The 17,998-nt window shown below is 46.3% G+C and overlaps 1 protein-coding gene across 4 annotated transcripts in view; it reads left to right on the top strand.

Moving 5' to 3' along the window:
* LOC143925142 (protein mono-ADP-ribosyltransferase PARP14-like) overlaps positions 1 to 17,998 on the top strand; it is a 391,904-nt gene that overhangs the window by 26,108 nt on the left and 347,798 nt on the right. For 2 of the 4 annotated variants that reach the window (XM_077449757.1, XM_077449756.1), the window contains exons 7-13: positions 1,020 to 1,256; positions 2,353 to 2,574; positions 4,778 to 4,859; positions 11,432 to 11,581; positions 13,531 to 13,593; positions 15,320 to 15,499; positions 16,233 to 16,439. In XM_077449757.1, coding sequence (XP_077305883.1) covers positions 1,020 to 1,256; positions 2,353 to 2,574; positions 4,778 to 4,859; positions 11,432 to 11,581; positions 13,531 to 13,593; positions 15,320 to 15,499; positions 16,233 to 16,439 — 1,141 coding nt within the window. The remainder of the gene's footprint in view (positions 1 to 1,019; positions 1,257 to 2,352; positions 2,575 to 4,777; positions 4,860 to 11,431; positions 11,582 to 13,530; positions 13,594 to 15,319; positions 15,500 to 16,232; positions 16,440 to 17,998) is intronic. The other 2 variants (XM_077449758.1, XM_077449759.1) reach the window with 1 other exon arrangement.

The raw sequence follows: 17,998 nt of genomic DNA, 5'->3' as shown, positions 1-17,998 counted from the left end.
CATTTGTATCACACTGATTGCTGTATAAATGACAATGGTCCCAAAAATGTGTCAAAAATGTCCGATGTGTCCGCCATAATGTCGCAGTCACAATAAAAATCGCTGATCGCCGCCATTACTAGTAAAAAAAAAAAATTATTAATAAAAATGCCATAAAACTATCCCCTATTTTGTAAACGCTACAACTTTTTGCGCAAACCAATCAATAATCGCTTATTGCGGGTTTTTTTTACCAAAAATATGTAGAAGAATACGTATCGGCCTAAACTGAGGGAAAAAAACAGGTTTTTTTTATATATATTTTTGGGGGATATTTATTATAACAAAAAGTAAAAAAAAAATAGTTTTTTTCAAAATTGTCGCTCTATTTTTGATTATAGCGCAAAAATTTTTAAACCGCAGAGGTGATCAAATACCACCAAAAGAAAGCTCTATTTGTGGGAAAAAAAGGACGTCAATTTTGTTTGGGAGCCACGTCGCACGACCGCGCAATTGTCAGTTAAAGCGACGCAGTGCCGAATCGCAAAAAGTGGTCCGGTTTGAAAATGGTTAAGTCCCCCATCCCGGATTACGCAGTGAGACATACGCGCCCACTGATTGGTTCCGAGATAAGGCTTGGTACCTAATGCGTCCAACCAGACTGCATTCTATAGCCTCCCACAGGTGTACAACCCCACTTATGACCAGATATCTATGCAGCCCAGCCAAACTGATGCCAAAGTACAATTTAACACAAGTAACCCCAAAACTAAAATGGGGTAAAAACTAAATTTGAACATATAGCGCGTACTCATTAGGAGTACCGCCGCTATATATATATATATATATATATATATATATATATATATATATTTCTAGTTGTCCATATTTTTGATTCTCTTTCTTTTCAGATATGGAGCAAATTAGAATTACAAAGATTTTTACTGGATCTTTTTGAAATTCAAACCACTTAACTCTTAGGAAATTATATTTTTAACAAATAATCACTTGGTAATGCTTGTCATCTCTTTCCATGGCAGACGGATGTCATTGTGAACAGTGTAGGAGCCGATCTGGACCTGACTAGAGGTGCCGTATCCAAAGCCTTGCTGAGTCGGGCAGGCTCTAATATGCAACAACTCCTGAACGATGAAAGTCTCGGCACTCAGGGGGAACCGGGATCCGTGTTTAGTACTGACGGCTGTAATCTCATCTGTCAAGAGGTTCTTCATGTTGTGACCCCTCAATGGGACAACGGACAAGGAACATCGGAAAAGGTACCTTCAGGCCTGTGGTGGGAAAATTCATTGAGGTTGATTTAATAAAGGACTAAAGCCTGTTCACTTTGAAGGGAATTTTCACTTAGCTTAGTGAAGGTGGTAAAAATTTTCTTTGCAAAAAATACCCAATCACAGGCAAAGAAAATTTGAAAAAAAAAATGGATTTTTGCTGGAACATGATTGGATGATTGAAGTCAACACAGCTTCACTTCATTCTGCTAAGTGAAAATTTCCTTGGAAAGTGAAAGTTCGTTGAATTAAAGGAATCTTTTTTTCATGTGGATCTTTAAGGAGCAGTCAAGCCACACCCCTTTCTTACTATATCCTGAAAAAATGGCTGGAGTTCCTCTTTGTGTTTTAAGCCCTTGTACACACGGTCGGACATTCCGACAACAAAATCCGTCGGATTTTGTCCAAAACTTGTGTTGCATGCACACGGTCGACAAAGTTGTTGGAAAATTTGATCGTTCAGAACGTGATGACGTTATTTCGTTACGACGGGACTACGTTCAGGCTAGTAGCCAATAGCTTTGGTCTAGGAATTTGATCTGAGCATGCGTGGCACTTTGTCCGATCAGAATTCTCTAAAAACGATCGGACACAGTCGGATCAGATCATGTTGTCGTAAAATTTTATAGCCCAGCTCTAAAACCACCGATGGAAACAGTCCAATGGAGCCCACACACAGTTGGATTATCAGACAACACGGTCCGATCGGACATTTTCTGTCGGAATGTCCGACCGTGTGTACAAGGGCTTAGAAATAATTTTTCAATACTTTCCATGGAGCCATTTTGTGTTGAGGTGTCTTGCAGAATTGGGGGTCCTCAGTTTGAACCCCAAACAGGACACTATTTGCATAACGTTTCCCCTTGTTCTTGTGTGGGTTTCCTCTGGCTACGTCTGTTTCCTTCCTCACTCCAAAGACATGCTGGTAGGTCAGTTGGCTCACCTGAGTGTACTCAAGATGGCTGCGTCACCTCCTTTTTAGTCCCCAAGGAGAAAAGTACTATAGAATTGCAAATTACATATGTCATTTAGTTTTTTTTATCTTGCCCAGAGTTACACTTCAAACTCGGACTCTCTGTTTCAGATTCTTCGCAAAATTATTAAAGACTGCTTGGGGCAGGCAGAGCAGAACCAGTGGATGTCAATATCTTTCCCAGCTATTGGAACCGGCATTCTCAGATTTCCGAAGGATTTAGTTGCTTTTGTGATGTTCGATGAAATTTTCCAGTTTAGCTGCAAAAACAAAGTACGGAGTCTTCAAGAAGTTCATTTGGTCCTTCACCCCAGTGACAGGGACACCATCAAGGTAATGGAGATCTCATGTTTGTAGTGATAATCTTAGTCTAGAGCAACCTTTCTCAAACTTTTCAACACAGAGGAACCCCTTGAAACAGTTCTCCGGTCTCGGGGAACCCCTGCTAAAAATTAGAAATCTACAACTCATGATACATTAATGTGATGGTCAGTGGGAAGAATGGTCCTCACACTTGTGGTCAGTGGGAAGAATGGTCCTTACACTTGTGGTCATTGGGAAGAATTCCCTCCTTACAGAGAGCTAAAAAGATCAATGGTGTCAGTGGGAACTTATCTGAGAGGCAGAAATGGCCCAATGCTGAAGGAACCCCTACAACCTCTGGAGGAACCCTGGTTGAGAATCACTGGTCTAGAGGTTGAATATTACCACATGGCTATCTGGTTGGTGAGGTGCCCAGTTCCTTGTCCACAGCTGGCACAGAGCCATCAATAGGTGCATGGAGATGGTGCTGTGTAGGACCTGTTGGGAAGAGTTCAATCTGAATAACAATAGAGGAGTGAGGAATTCCAGTCTTGCATTCTGCTGGAGTGCCGGATGACAAATAGGGGAGATGATAGTGCAGGCTTGGACAGGATACACAGACAGGACTAGAGACTCTTTACTTGTTCTGCACACAATTATAGAAGGCCTCTCCCTTATCCCACTAGACCTGGCCACCTTACAGGCCGGTGCCTACAAATTGGGTTACTACTAGGTATGGATTCTGGGCTGCCTACATGGGGAACGGTTAATTATGGGTCTCCGGGTTTACCAGACTTTTTCTAGCCCCTCCCTCCACCCTGTGGAACATATAAATAGGGTAAAGGCTGGATCCAGGGGGAGCTGGGAGGATGGCATGGGAGAAGGTTACGGGTCAATGAAAGAAGATGTAGCCAGCAGGATCCAATGAGTGTTTCCACTAAAGGAACCCTCCAACAATGGGACTCTCCAGAAATGGACTTCTACCTGTTGAGGTATGACTGGGCAGCCTAGGAATATTAGTTAGGGCCTTATGACTGGTTTGGAGTGTGCTGTTGCAGCCTTCGAATAAAGTTTCTTTAACCATATAAAGCCTGGTCTGAAGTTACTCTAAAGGGGTGCAGGGTGGTACATGGCTTATGGTAAAGCCTGTTATGCACACATGGGGTGAAGAGAAGAACATGCTGTTGCTAAGGGTAGCAAGCTAAAATGGGAATGCAATGAGAAGCATAGTGAGGGGAGTAGTCCCCTGCTTCTCTCCTGTGCAGTTAGCGCTACAGCTACTGGGACAGAATCTGTGTGGCAGAGACCCTAAACACCTAGCCATAGGTATGGAAGGAGTTAAAGTGATATTAAAGTCTTTTTTTTTTTTTTTTAACAAACATGTCATACTTACCTGCTCTGTGCAGTGGTTTTGCACAGAGCAGTCCGGATCCTTCTATTTTTTTGGGTCCCGTACTGGCACTCCTGGCCGCTCCCTCCTGCTGAGTCCTCACACAGCAAGCAGCTTGCTCTGGGGGGCGCCGTGTGTCCGTTCACACATGGAGCTGCGACTCGGCCTCGCACCCTCAGTCTCCTGATTGGGTCACTGGCCTGTGATTGACAGCAGCGGGAGCCAATGGCTTCTGCTACTGCCAAAAGCCAATCAGGACTGCGAGTCCTCAGAGAGCCAAAGCTCTTGTGGACATCATTGGATCGAGTGGAGGCTCAGATAAGTATCAGGGGAGGCTGGGGGGGGGGGGGGGCTGCTACACACAGAAGGTTTTTTTACCTTGCATAGAATGTGGGAGGTTAAAAACAACTGGTGCCTTTAAAACCGCAAGTGTGTTCTGACAGGTACAAGCAGAGCCACAGTCTATTGCTGCGATAAAAGAGCTGGACTGGTGGAACTGGACCTTGCTCTGTGGTGTCTCCTTCAAACTGTTACATTCCATGCAGGTGTAGGTATCAAGGGACAAAGTGGTTCGCAGTGCAGAGCCTCAAGTGGGGACACTGTTACTCTGGGTGTACGGCTCACTTCTAAGTTGAGGTGCCACCCTAATGTTGAGTTCACATGAACGCGGTACCGCCTAGTCTCGGGCATCAGTGAGCGCTTACACCAAGGGGAAGAGAGAGTAAAGGCCCCGTGTGCACCGGGTGAAAGGGGGGCCCCGCCCACAACCTCACTTCCAAAGTCACATTAGTTGTTTCTCTTGCTGTTTAATGGACTTAATTTTCTTGTGTTATGTATTTGCAGGCATTTACAAGTCAAATGGAAAGCGGCACTGATACTGCCGCCAGCGGGGCCACCAACAGACAATCGGCTGGGACGGGGTCAAGTATGTTTATGTAATATGTATCTATGTCTGCTATAGGTAGTTTATTTCTCAAAACAATTCTACATATTTTATAACATACAAAGGAAGCTTCAGATCAGATTCATATCAGATGTATACTGTATGACCAAAAGTCGGTGAACCCCTGGCCATCACACCTACATGGGCTTGTTGAACATCCCATTCCAAAATCATGGGCACCACCCTTTCTCCAGTTTTCTGGGAAGACTCTTCCCATCTGTGGGAATTTTATGCCCATTTGGGAGGTCAGGTACTGATGTTGGATGAGAAGATCTGGCTCACCATTGCCATTTCAATTCATCCCAAAGGTGTTTAGTAAGGATAAGGTTAGGGCTCTGTGCAGGACGCTGGAGTTCCCCCTCCACACCGTGTCTTTACGGAGCTGACTTTGTACACTGGGGAACATGGTGGAACAGAGAAGGGTCTTCACCAAACTGTTACCATAAGGTTGGAAGAGCCCAATTGTCTACAATGTCTTTGTATAAATGGAGTGTGACGGAACGTCCCCCATACTCCGCTTGAGTGCTTCCATCAGTATACCGCTTCCTAAGTCCTGGGACACGAGTCCAATGGATCTGGCTACAGGAACCCCCAAGAACTAGACAACACCAGTCTTGGAGTACATCAGGAATAGCCTTTTATTTGAGATCTCCCACAAATATATATAGCAGATGACTAAAACTTAACCTAATTAGCATGAGCTAATTATCTAATCATTGACCCAGACTAGTTGTCTGAGAGATGAGACTTTTCAGGGTTTGTCTCCTAGCTCACTGACTGACTATTCAATATACATTACCATAAACATCAACACAGGGTTAATTAGCACAACAGCAATGTGTGGAATACTCTTACAAGCCAGACTAGACCCATTTACACAACAGACAGGTGGCTGGAGTTGATGATATTCGCATCTAACAGTTTATGTCCCAACAGTATGATTCAGTCTATTGCTAATATGGCATTTACATATCCAGAGTCTGTGTCTCTTGGGGGGGGGGGGCACGGACCTGAATCCAAGTAACACCACCTCAGGGGTCCCCAGGCATACAGCTCACAAAGAGCACCGTTCCCCAAAATGCCAGGGCCCATAATCAGTGGGCAAGAGGCTCACATTCAGTCCCCTCCAACAGCCTTGGTCCCGGCTAGGTCTGTCACATGGAATATCACCAGGACCCTTTGCTGGGAACACCTGAACTCCATCATTTGGCGGGGGGGGGGGGGGGGGGCACAGTCATGGTGGAAAAGAAAAGTGTCTTCACCAAACTGTTACCATAAGGTTGGAAGAGCACAATTGTCCACAATGTCTTTGTATGATGGAGTATTACCAGAACCCTTCGCTGGGGACACCTGAACTCCATCATTTGGTGGGAGGGGGGGGGGGGGGTGTAAATAATTTTGTCATTACAGTGTATTCTAGATGTGTGCTTCATTATTAATACAGTCATTTTTGGAGTGGGTGGATTTTCTTTTGTGCATTTTATTAGTGTGTAATTTTTCACACTTAGCCCTTGTAAACACGGTCGGAAATTCCGATGGAAAATGTCCGATCGGAGCGACCGTATGTGGGCTCCATCGGACTTTTTCCGTCGGAATGTCCGACCAACAAAGTTTGAGAGCTGGATATAACATTTTCTGACAACATGATCCGATGGGACTTTGTCCGATGGTTTGTGGAGAATTCAGGTCAAATTACGAGACCAAAGCTATTGGCTACTAGCCTGAACGTAGTCCCGCCGTAACGAACGAACGTCATCACGTTCTGAACGATCGGATTTTGTGACAACTTTGTCCGACCCGTGTGTATGCAACTGCAAAAACCAACGGACTCTATTCTGTACTCCTACTTCTAGACCTTTCAGCTGCCTTTGACACGGTTGACCACCCCCTCCTCCACGAAAAACTTTACTCCCTCGGTCTCCATGACTGTGCTCTTCAGTGGCTCTCATCCTTCCTGTCCCAACGCACCTTCAGTGTCACTTACATTTCTACTTCCTCCTCTCCTCTTCCCTTCTCTGTCGGGGTCCCCCAAGGTTCTGTTCTTGGACCTCTTCTATTTTCAATCTACACCTCTTCCCTGGGTCAGCTGATAGCCTCTCATGGCTTTCAATATCATTTCTACGCTGACGACACTCAAATCTATCTCTCCACCCCTCAACTCACCCCCTCCGTCTCCTCACACATCACCAACTTACTAACAGACATATCTGTATGGATGTCACAACACTTCCTCCAACTCAACTTGTCCAAAACCGAACTTATAATATTTCCTCCCCCCACGTGCCTCTTCCCCTGACTTCTCTGTCAAGAGTGATGGCACATCCATCCACCCATCCCCCCCATGTCAGGGTCTAGGTGTTATCCTGGACTCTGAACTCTCCTTTCAGCCCCACATCCAATCACTTTGCAAAGCTTGCCGCCTCAACCTCCGAAACATCTCTAAACTACGTCCCTTTCTAACCAAGGAAACCGCAAAGCTCCTGATTTACTCCCTGGTTATCTCTCGCCTTGACTACTGCAACTCCCTCCTCATTGGCTCACCTTTAAATAGACTCCTCCCCCCTTCAGTCCATCATGAATGCTGCTGCCAGACTCACCCACCTTAGAAACCGCACAGTGTCTGCTACCCCTCTCTGCCAGTCCCTCCACTGGCTACCACTTGCCCAACAAATTAAATTCAAAATACTAACACTTACTTACAAAGCCGTCCACAACTCTGCCCCCAGCTACATCACTAGCCTAGTCCCCAAATACCAACCTAATCGCCCACTTCGTTCCTCCCTAGACCTCTTGCTCTCTAGCTCCCTCATCACCTCCTCCCATATCCGCCTCCAGGACTTCTCCCCGAGTCTCGCCCATCCTCTGGAACTCACTACCCCAATCTGTCAGAATGTCTCCAAATTTATCCACTTTTAGGCGATCCCTGAAAACTTTCCTCTTCAGAGAAGCCTATCCTGCCTCCATCTAACAACCACACTATTTTCTCCATTAGCTCATCCCCCACAGCTATTACCCTTTTGTATAACTTGACCCTCCCTCCTAGTTTGTAAGCTCTAACGAGCAGGGACCTCTGATCCCCCTTGTCTTGAATTGTATTGTAATGTCTACCCTAATGTTGTAAAGTGCTGTGTAAACTGTCGGCGCTATATAAATCCTGTATTATAATAATAATAATAATAATAATAATAACACCAGTAGGGATGAGCCGAACACCCCCCCGGTTCAGTTCGCACCAGAACCTGCGAACAGACCTAAACTTCGTGTGAACTTTAGAACCCTATTAAAGTCTATGGGACTCGAACGTTCACAATCTAAAGTGCTCATTTTAAAGGGTAATATGCAGGTTACTGTCCTAAAAAGTGTTTGGGGACCCGGGTCCTGCCCCAGGGGACATGGATCAATGCAAAAAAAAGTTTTAAAAACGGCAGTTTTTTCAGGAGCAGTGATTTTAATAATGATTAAAGTGAAACAATAAAAGTGTAATATTCCTTTAAATTTCGTAGCTGGGGGGTGTCTATAGTATGCCTGTGAAGGGGCGCATGTTTCTGCTGCTTAGAACTGTCCCTGCACAAAGTGTCATTTGTGCAGGAAAAAAAGTCTTTTAAAATCACTTGCGGCTATTGTCGGGTCCCGTAATACAGAGAACACTCAATGAGTGTTCTCTGCATTAGCCGACAATTCATTCATTCATTGATAAAAAAATAAAAAAAAGCGTGGGGGTTCCCCTAAATTCAATTACCAGGCCCTTCAGGTCTGACATGGATATTAAGGGGAACCCCGTGTCAAATAAAAAAAAAAAATTGACGTGGGGGTCCCCCTAAATATCCATAACCAGACCCTTCAGGTCTGATATGGATATTAAGGGGAACCCCGCATCAAATTTAAAAAAAAATTGACGTGGGGGTCCCCCTAAAAATCCATACCAGACCCTTTATCCGAGCACGCAACCTGGCAGGCCGCAGGAAAAGAGGGGGGGACGAGAGAGCGGCCCCCCCTCCCTCCTGAACCGTACCAGGCCACATACCCTCAACATTGGGAGGATGCTTTGGGGGTCTGTGACCCCTCAAAGCACCTTGTCCCCATGTTGATAAGGACAAGGGCCTCATCCTCACAACCCTGGCCGTTGGTTGTGAGGGTCTGCGGGCGGGGGGCTTATCAGAATCTGGAAGCCCCCTTTAACAAGGGGACCCCCAGATCTCGCCCCCCCCCCTGTTTGAAATGGTAAGGGGGTACAAAAGTACCCCTACCATTTCACAAAGAAAGTGTCAAAATGGTTAAATAAGACAAACACACTTTTGAAAAATTCCTTTATTAAAAATGAAAAAAATAAAAAAAAGATTCCAGCAGTGCTAATCCATTCTTGCTATCCAGCGACGGGTCTCCGGGGTCCAGCGATGGATGATCATATCCAGCGACGGGGGATCTCTCAGTCCAGCGCTGTCCATACATCCTTCTTCTGTCTCCACTCCGGAGACACTGCAGAGAGCCGAGCGCTGACATTTCTTATATTGGGAGGGCGGGGCCACCCGTCACCTGACCCCGCCCCTCTGACGCTGGAGAGGGAAGCCAGGGGTTCCCCAGTGACGTGTGGGTGACCCCGCCCCCTCTGATGTAACGCAGGAACCCCTGGCTTCCCTCTCCAGCGTCAGAGGGGCGGGGTCAGGTGACGGGTGGCCCCGCCCTCCTAATATAAGAAACGTCAGCGCTGGGATCTCTGCAGTGTCTCCGGAGTGGAGACAGAAGAAGGATGTATGGACAGCGCTGGACTGAGAGATCCCCCGTCGCTGGATATGATCATCCATCGCTGGACCCCGGAGACCCGTCGCTGGATATTTATTTTTTTCATTTTTAATAAAGGAATTTTTCAAAAGTGTGTTTGTCTTATTTAACCATTTTGACACTTTCTTTGTGAAATGGTAGGGGTACTTTTGTACCCCCTTAACATTTCAAACAGGGGGGGGCCGGGATCTGGGGGTCCCCTTGTTAAAGGGGGCTTCCAGATTCTGATAAGCCCCCCTCCCGCAGACCCTCACAACCAACGGCCAGGGTTGTGAGGATGAGGCCCTTGTCCTCATCAACATGGGGACAAGGTGCTTTGAGGGGTCACAGACCCCCAAAGCATCCTCCCAATGTTGAGGGTATGTGGCCTGGTACGGTTCAGGAGGGAGGGGGGGCCGCTCTCTCGCCCCCCCCCTCTTTTCCTGCGGCCTGCCAGGTTGCGTGCTCGGATAAAGGGTCTGATATGGATTCTTAGGGGGACCCCCACGTCAATTTTTTTTTAAATTTGACACGGGGTTCCCCTTAATATCCATGTCAGACCTGAAGGGTCTGGTTATGGATATTTAGGGGGACCCCCACGTCAATTTTTTTTAAATTTGACACGGGGTTCCCCTTAATATCCATGTCAGACCTGAAGGGCCTGGTAATTGAATTTAGGGGAACCCCCACGCTTTTTATTTTTTTATTTTTATTTTTTATCAATGAATGAATGAATTGTCGGCTAATGCAGAGAACACTCATTGAGTGTTCTCTGTATTACGGGACCCGACAATAGCCGCAAGTGATTTTAAAAGACTTTTTTTCCTGCACAAATGACACTTTGTGCAGGGACAGTTCTAAGCACGGGAAACATGCGCCCCTTCACAGGCATACTATAGACACCCCCCAGGTACGAAATTTAAAGGAATATTACACTTTTATTGTTTCACTTTAATCATTATTAAAATCACTGCTCCTGAAAAAACGGCCGTTTTTAAAACTTTTTTTTGCATTGATCCATGTCCCCTGGGGCAGGACCCGGGTCCCCAAACACTTTTTAGGACAGTAACCTGCATATTACCCTTTAAAATGAGCACTTTAGATTTCTCCCATAGACTTGTATAGGGTGTTCCGGCTTTTCGAATTTTGCTGCGAACAGCCCAAATTGTTCACTGTTCGCTGAACAGGCGAACAGGCAATGTTCGAGTCGAACATGAGTTCGACTCGAACTCGAAGCTCATCCCTAAACACCAGTTTCGGACAAAATCCGTCAGAAAAAATCAGACGGATTTTATTGTCAGAATATCCAACCGTGTGTACAAGGGCTAATATAGCTTGTTTTATGCGATATAATAAATCTATCCACAATGCAAGATGAGGATAATGTTGAGAGACGAGGCATTAATGGAGAAGGAAGAGGAGGAGGATGATAGAAGGCAGGAGAGTGCAGATGGATCAGGAGGATGATGACGGTGGACAATGGGGTTGGATATTGGAGAAGGATGACAATAGAAGGATGGAAATTGGGCATGGATAGAAGAGGTGATGACAGAGGAGAGGAAAGTGGGGGAGAAGGATGGAAGAAGAGAAGAATGATGATGGATAGGAGGACAGTGAAGGATGAATGGACAGAAAAGGAGGATCATGACAAAGAGAAGGAGGTTGGGGATGGAAGGAAGAAGAGGAGGATGATGACAGAGGTGGGAACAATGGAGGTGGATGGAAGAGGATAAAAATATTATACAGGATGATCCCCTATTCTGCTTATTATCATCACAGTCCTTTCTGTCTTGCAGTGTTCTTTGGGATGGTGACAGACCCATCACTCGGGGTTCATGAAATGAAGATCGGATCTGTCACTTATCAGGTGAAGACCGGCGATATCACCAAAGAGAAGACCGATGTCATTGTAAATTCTTCCAACCCAGACTTCACTCTGTGCACAGGTAATTTATTCTGACCCCCGAAATCCAAATATCAGATTATGCACTGATCAGCCATAACTTTATCCACTGAATATTGAGTAGGTCCCACTTTTCCTGCCAAAACAGCCCTGACCCATTGAGTTACAGACACCACTAGACCTCTGAAGGAATGTTGTGGTATCTGGCACCCAACTATCAGTAGCAGATCCTTTTTAAATCCTGTATGTTGTGAAGTGGGTCCTCCACCCCACTGTCCTCTGCCGGGCCACCCTCAGAGTCCTAAGTTTCTGCTGGAAACTCCAAAGCCTTAAGTGGTGGAGGAGTCAACAGTGTCAGTAGCATCCCCTGCATCTGGGCTAGGGGCTGAGTTCTCGGTAGAGCCCATGGACTCAGCGGGGCTGGCAGCCTATTGTGAGGCCCCTGGACTGTCCACAGGCACGTAACTGAGACTAGCCTCTACATAATTCATGAACATGGAGGCTTTAGTTCGAGGGGTGGCAGATACCACTCAAAGGAGACTTCTTGCACTGGGGGGAAATCTTTAGAGCTCCGATCCTCTCGGTCTCCGGCAGGCTTGGCAGAGCAATCCCCACTTAAGACGCATGGCCTCAAAAGGTTGTGGTGGAGCCAATTTTTGACAGGTTTAGGGCCCTCTGAGACCACATCGTACACCTGGGTCAGGGGAAAAGGTTACATCTTCACCCAGTAGAGGGTGTTCTCCCACTTGGGCTTCAGCTTGCTACCTCTTTCATATTTTGGGTTTCTCACCAACATCCAGCCCACCGGTTGTAGCAGAAGTTCAGTTAGGACACTGGGCTCCATTCACAGAACCAGATTGCATGCAGTATGTGGGTGTCCAGACACATTTTCCTTAAATACTGCATATTCCCAGCAAAACGCTGAAAAAGATTGGTAAATACCACATGAATAGGCGTTAAACTCAATGCACAGAAGGAAATAAATAATGAAATGCTTGTGGAAAATAAATAGTTATCCAGGTATGTGTGTTTGAGCCCGTGAGTACTCAAACTGGGCCAGCAAGAGGGGCAAATCCAAGTTCTTCAACACATTCATGTCCAGGACAATAGGTACTTCCGAGCTCACTGGACAGCGAGTCACCACACCCCCACCCATTCTAGCATCTGGTCCATTTGGATCCTCACCCTAGTGAAATCTTCCACTTAGATGGGCAAGTTGTTGGCCACTTTTAGGGACAGCCAGGAGGGATCCAGCTCGTCTCTAGTCCCAAATCTCTGAGCGTAGAAGTCATACTCCATGACAGTCACTTTAGTCCCTGTATCAATCAAACGGGGTAGCTCTTGTCCATTGAGTAAGGTGTTGATATCTGGACTTGGGGCGACCATAGCTTCTGGTCTGATGGGACCTTGTGTTGCTGGTCCCAGGGATCGTCCCCCAGCCCCTAGTTTAATGGTGGCCTGCAGTTGCTTTTGGATTCAGGCTTGCTGCAATTCCTGGATACATGTCCAAAGTGGCCACACTGCTAGTACTTCCAGTCACCATCTCGGTCCCTACGTAGCAGATTCTCACTTGGATCTGATTTCCCATAGTGCACCCAAGTGTCATCTCTTCTCAGGTAAGTGACGCACCTGGCCATCCACATGATGTAAAAGGAGGTGATCGGGGTGGGGGAGGGGATCCCAGAGAAGTTCTGGGTGGAGTAGATTGAGGACGTGAGTGGAGGAGGGGAGGTCATGTGTATCTCGAAACCGGTGAGGGAATGTATAGAGACATCAGATTGTGAAGGTCTTTGTAGGAGTTATAGATGGAAAGACTCGTAGATGAGGGAATAAGAATTTTGGAGGGCTCAGCTCTCTATGGAGTTGACATAGGGCACAATTCAAGTCCAATAAGATTTGAAAATGACAGTCACATGGATAAATAAGGATACGTAACCGTGTATTAAAGCTCTGTGAATTCAGCCTCATTGTGTTTTATATTTTTATTTGTAGGAGTTTCAAAAGCGATTCTGGATGCGGCCGGACCGTCTGTTGGATCATCTGCTGCGGATCTGGGTAAAGCTCTGCACTGGACCATCCTTGTTTTCATTTTTTTGCTTTTGCACATATACAAAAATAGACAAGGGGGGCTACTAATTACAATACCGGAGCACTCACAATCTGGTGCGGCTGTGTATGGTAGCCATTCAGCTTCTAAGGCCCCTTTGTCTGGGTTCACACTGAATGCGGGTTTGAAATCGCACAAGTTCAACAGAACTAAATTTCTACCCGCATGACCGGCATGTCAGTCTGACATGGGGGGGGGGGATTTGAGAGACATCCGTCAAAACAGCGTCCAGAGAGCGTGATCTAAGCCACACCCTCTCCCAGCAGTCCCTGTTCTCTCAGCATTCCGTTCCTTGTAGTTTGGATCAGTCCTGCTGGCAGAGTCACTTCAGCATTCTGAACTACACGTCCCATGAAGGAAATTCACACATAGAGTCCAGCAAACACTAGAGGGAGCCAACCCCACAGTAACAACACAGAGAATGTCTCTAACTTATAACTAATAGCCGACCGTTTTTTTAAACAGATGAAAAATAGGGCTTTCAACCGTTCAAAGAAAACGGATGTTGACGGAAGCAGATGAAAACGGATGTAGATGGATGATCATCCAGGTACATCTGTTTTTCCATAGGAATGCATTGATGTCCATTTTCATCCGTATGTGTGAAAGGGGCCTAAGCTTGTTCAATGAAGCTTTGACAATAAAACCTGGAAGCTGATTGGTTTCTATGCAGAGCTGCACAAGACTACACTCTTTACACTCTCCAGTTTTAGTAAATACCCCCCCCCCCCTGCAATTTACAGAATGTGGCAGACATTTTGAAGATGTAAACATGGGGAAGATGTAGAGGGAAATGGTCTTCAAGCATTGGGGTTATTACAGCTGATGGACGGTCCCCATGTGCCAGTAAAGGCCATGCCGTGTACATTGGGACCAGATGGGCCAGGCCACATTCCGCCCTCTAAGACAGACGCTGTTGATGCATCTTTACCCGCTGCATCTCTGCTTTACACAGAATTGTGAGCGTTACCCGGTGCGGCGCCCTCCAGATGGGCTGTCCGCAATACAATTTTGAGTTATCTGAAATACAGACTTTGTGTCATTACTGCCACCGTACCACACTGCACCTACCCACAGGTGTATATTTTTGTTGATAACACATTTGATTTTTTATTACATTTTTTTTTTTGCCTTTCCCAAGGTAGTCCTTGGATCGCGTGTCTCTTTTTTTTTGGTGTTTACTCATTTTCTGGCCATTACGGTCCCCAAGGTAGTCCTTGGAACGTGTCTCTCTTTTTTTTGGTGTTTACTCATTTTCTGGCCATTACGGTCCCCAAGGTAGTCCTTGGAACGTGTGTCTCTTTTTTTTTTGGTGTTTACTCATTTTCTGCCCACTACGATCCGGTTATGTGATCCGGCTCCTCTATGTCAGTCAATTGCGGGTGCAGGGAAGAGGAGAGAGCACCAACAATGAATGAATCATAGGAGGCTATTGATGATGTCACCACTCCTGGAGTCTCCAGCTGTTGTCAAGTGCTTCCTCCTCTCCCCTGCAACTTTCGCTGGCTGACACACGGGATCACATGACCAGACAGGAGCGGGCCAAACACAGGTAAGTATACACATTTAGTTTACACGGCTTAGTCAACAGAAGGGGAGTGGGGACATGTTTAACGCTAGTTGGTGTTAGGCAGGAAAAAATACATTACCAGCTAAAGTTTCCATCTCTGACAGGTGCCCAACCTCATAATGGATACGTCATCACCGATTCTGGAAACATCACACAATGTAAATGGATTCTTCATGTGGTAGGAAGAAACGATCCAGCATCTATCAAGAGAGTTGTCCTGGATGTCCTGCAGGAGTGTGAGAAGCGTCGGGTCTCTTCTGTCACCTTCCCCGCTCTGGGAACAGGTATAACAGATATTATGGGGGGGGGGGGGGGGTTACACCATCCCTGTGCTGAGTTTGCCAGGTCTGTACACCCGCTGTGTCCATTATGAGGGGTTCCCACCATCCCTGTGCTGAGTTCTCAGGTCTGTACACCTGCTGTGCCCATTATGAGGGGTTCCCACCATCCCTGTGCTGAGTTCCCGGGTCTGTACGCCCGCTGTGCCCATTATGAGGGGTTCCCACCATCCCTGTGCTGAGTTTCCGGGTCTGTACACCCGCTGTGCCCATTACGAGGGGTTCCCACCATCCCTGTGCTGAGTTCCCGGGTCTGTACACACCACTGTGCTCATTATGAGGGGTTTCCACCATCCCTGTGCTGAGTTCCCGGGTCTGTACACCCTCTGTGCCCATTATGAGGGGTTCCCACCATCCCTGTGCTGAGTTCCCGGGTCTGTACACACCACTGTGCTCATTATGAGGGGTTCCCATCATCCCTGTGCTGAGTTCCCGGGTCTGTACACCCGCTGTGCCCATTATGAGGGGTTCCCACCATCCCTTTGCTGAGTTCCCAGGTCTGTACCCCCGCTGTGCCCATTATGAGGGGTTCCCACCACTATCTCTCATCTGATGACAGCTTTGTACAGCAGAGCCTCTGGGAGGTCAGATTTTCTAACTTTTTGCATTTAATAAAGGAAAAGTTACATTTTATGGTCAGTAGATATCTATGGTAAACATTGTTGTCTGGTTGATACAGGTGCGGGGAGATTAGCCGCCTCCAAAGTGGCCGACTCAATCCTCGATGGTCTGGTGGACTTCATCAAATCTAAATCGGTCCGTTCTCTCCAGACGGTGAAAGTGGTTCTATTCCAGCAACATATGATGAATGATTTCTACACGAGTATGAAGACAAGAGAGAGGACCGCCCTGCCTGAAGACAAATCCTTATTCACTAAAATCATCGGTGAGTTTGGGGGGTGGGAGTTCGGGAGGCCGACTGAACAAGAAAGAGATAGAAACATTTCTGTATGTAGATGGAGCTCAGTATCTTGGAAGAGTGACCAACTAAAGTGATAAAGCATGATATTTATGTCTGAAAACAAATTTATTAAAATGATAGATTGAGTGCGGTTTGGGGGCTGTAAATCCACCCCCATCACCATGGCTTAATGAAGGAGTCTCATGAGCAATGAAAACTGCTGGTCTGATGATTAATGTAGAAATGATTATCCCCTAATGCTAAACAATTGTGCAATAAATCTCTTCTTTATCTCTGCTGTTACTGCCGGTCAGCTCCTCCCCTGCCAGAAACCCGATTTGTGTTCCTAATTGGTAGATCAAGAAGAGCTCTGCTGTGACTGAGCATCCCAGGCACAACTGTTGAACACATTGAGGTCATTGACACTGATCTTGTCTACTCTGTTGCTCCTGCTCCCTCTGCTGCTACCTATCTTGGGTGTGATTATGCTGATTTCATAGTCATCAGTCTTGTGTCCTCTCCACCTCCAATGATGTCACTGAGCATGTCAGGCACATAAACATCATTATCTCTGACCTAGTCTGCTCTGTAGGGGAGGAGGGGCGTGATGTCAACCATGCTAGATCAGGATACACAACACCTATCAAAATGGGACAAAGTACTACATGCACTTTGCCCCCTGAGGGAATGGATGAAGAGAAGATATATATGGGGAGACTTTTTCTTTAAGAGAAAAAAACAAAGATACACTGAATACAGAGTCAGTAATAAGCTTGAATCAACTGATAACTTCCAGCAAGGGATGTTGAAGGGATGTGCTGGAGCTGGAGAGAGTTCAAAGAAGGGCAACAAAATTAATAAGGCGATTGGAGGACCTCAATTATGAGGAATGACTAAAAGGAATAAATGTATTCTCGCTGGAGAGACGCCGCTTGAGAGGGGACATGATAGCGATTTACAAATATCTGAATGATGATCTCAGCGTAGGAAAAAAAAAACGATTCAGTCTCAGGGAGTGTATGAGGACACGAGGCCACACAATGAGATTGGAAGAAAAGCGGTTTAACCTTAAACTGTATGGGGGAGAGTTTTCATAGGGCAATAAGGCTATGGAACTCTCTTCCACAATTGATGGTGGCAGTGGGGAGTATGGGTATTTTTAAGAGACTCTTGGATGTGCATCTAAGCCCTTGTACACACGGTCGGAGATTCCGACAACCAAATCCGTCGGATTTTGTCCTAAACTGTTGCATACACACGGTTGGAGGAAGTTGTCGGAAAATCTGATCGTTCAATATGTGATGACGTTATTTTGTTACGACGGGACTATGTTCAGGTTAGTAGCCAATAGCTTTGATGTAGGAATTTGATCTGAGTCATGCGTGGCACTTTGTCCGATCGGAATTCTCTACACATGATCGGAGTATGTCCGATCGGAGCATTTTGTCGGAAAATTTTACCAACAAGTTGGAAAACTTGGTCGACGGAAACAGTCCGATGGAGACCACACACAGTCGGAATATCCGACAAAACGGTCCGATCGG

This window comes from Lithobates pipiens, unplaced genomic scaffold, assembly GCF_037356315.1.
Source record: "Lithobates pipiens isolate NorthernLeopardFrog02 unplaced genomic scaffold, aLitPip1_a1.2 Scaffold_22, whole genome shotgun sequence".
NCBI lineage: Eukaryota > Metazoa > Chordata > Amphibia > Anura > Ranidae > Lithobates > Lithobates pipiens.
The sequence above is the reverse complement of the archived record's forward strand: the minus strand, read 5'-3'. Positions and strand labels throughout refer to the sequence as shown.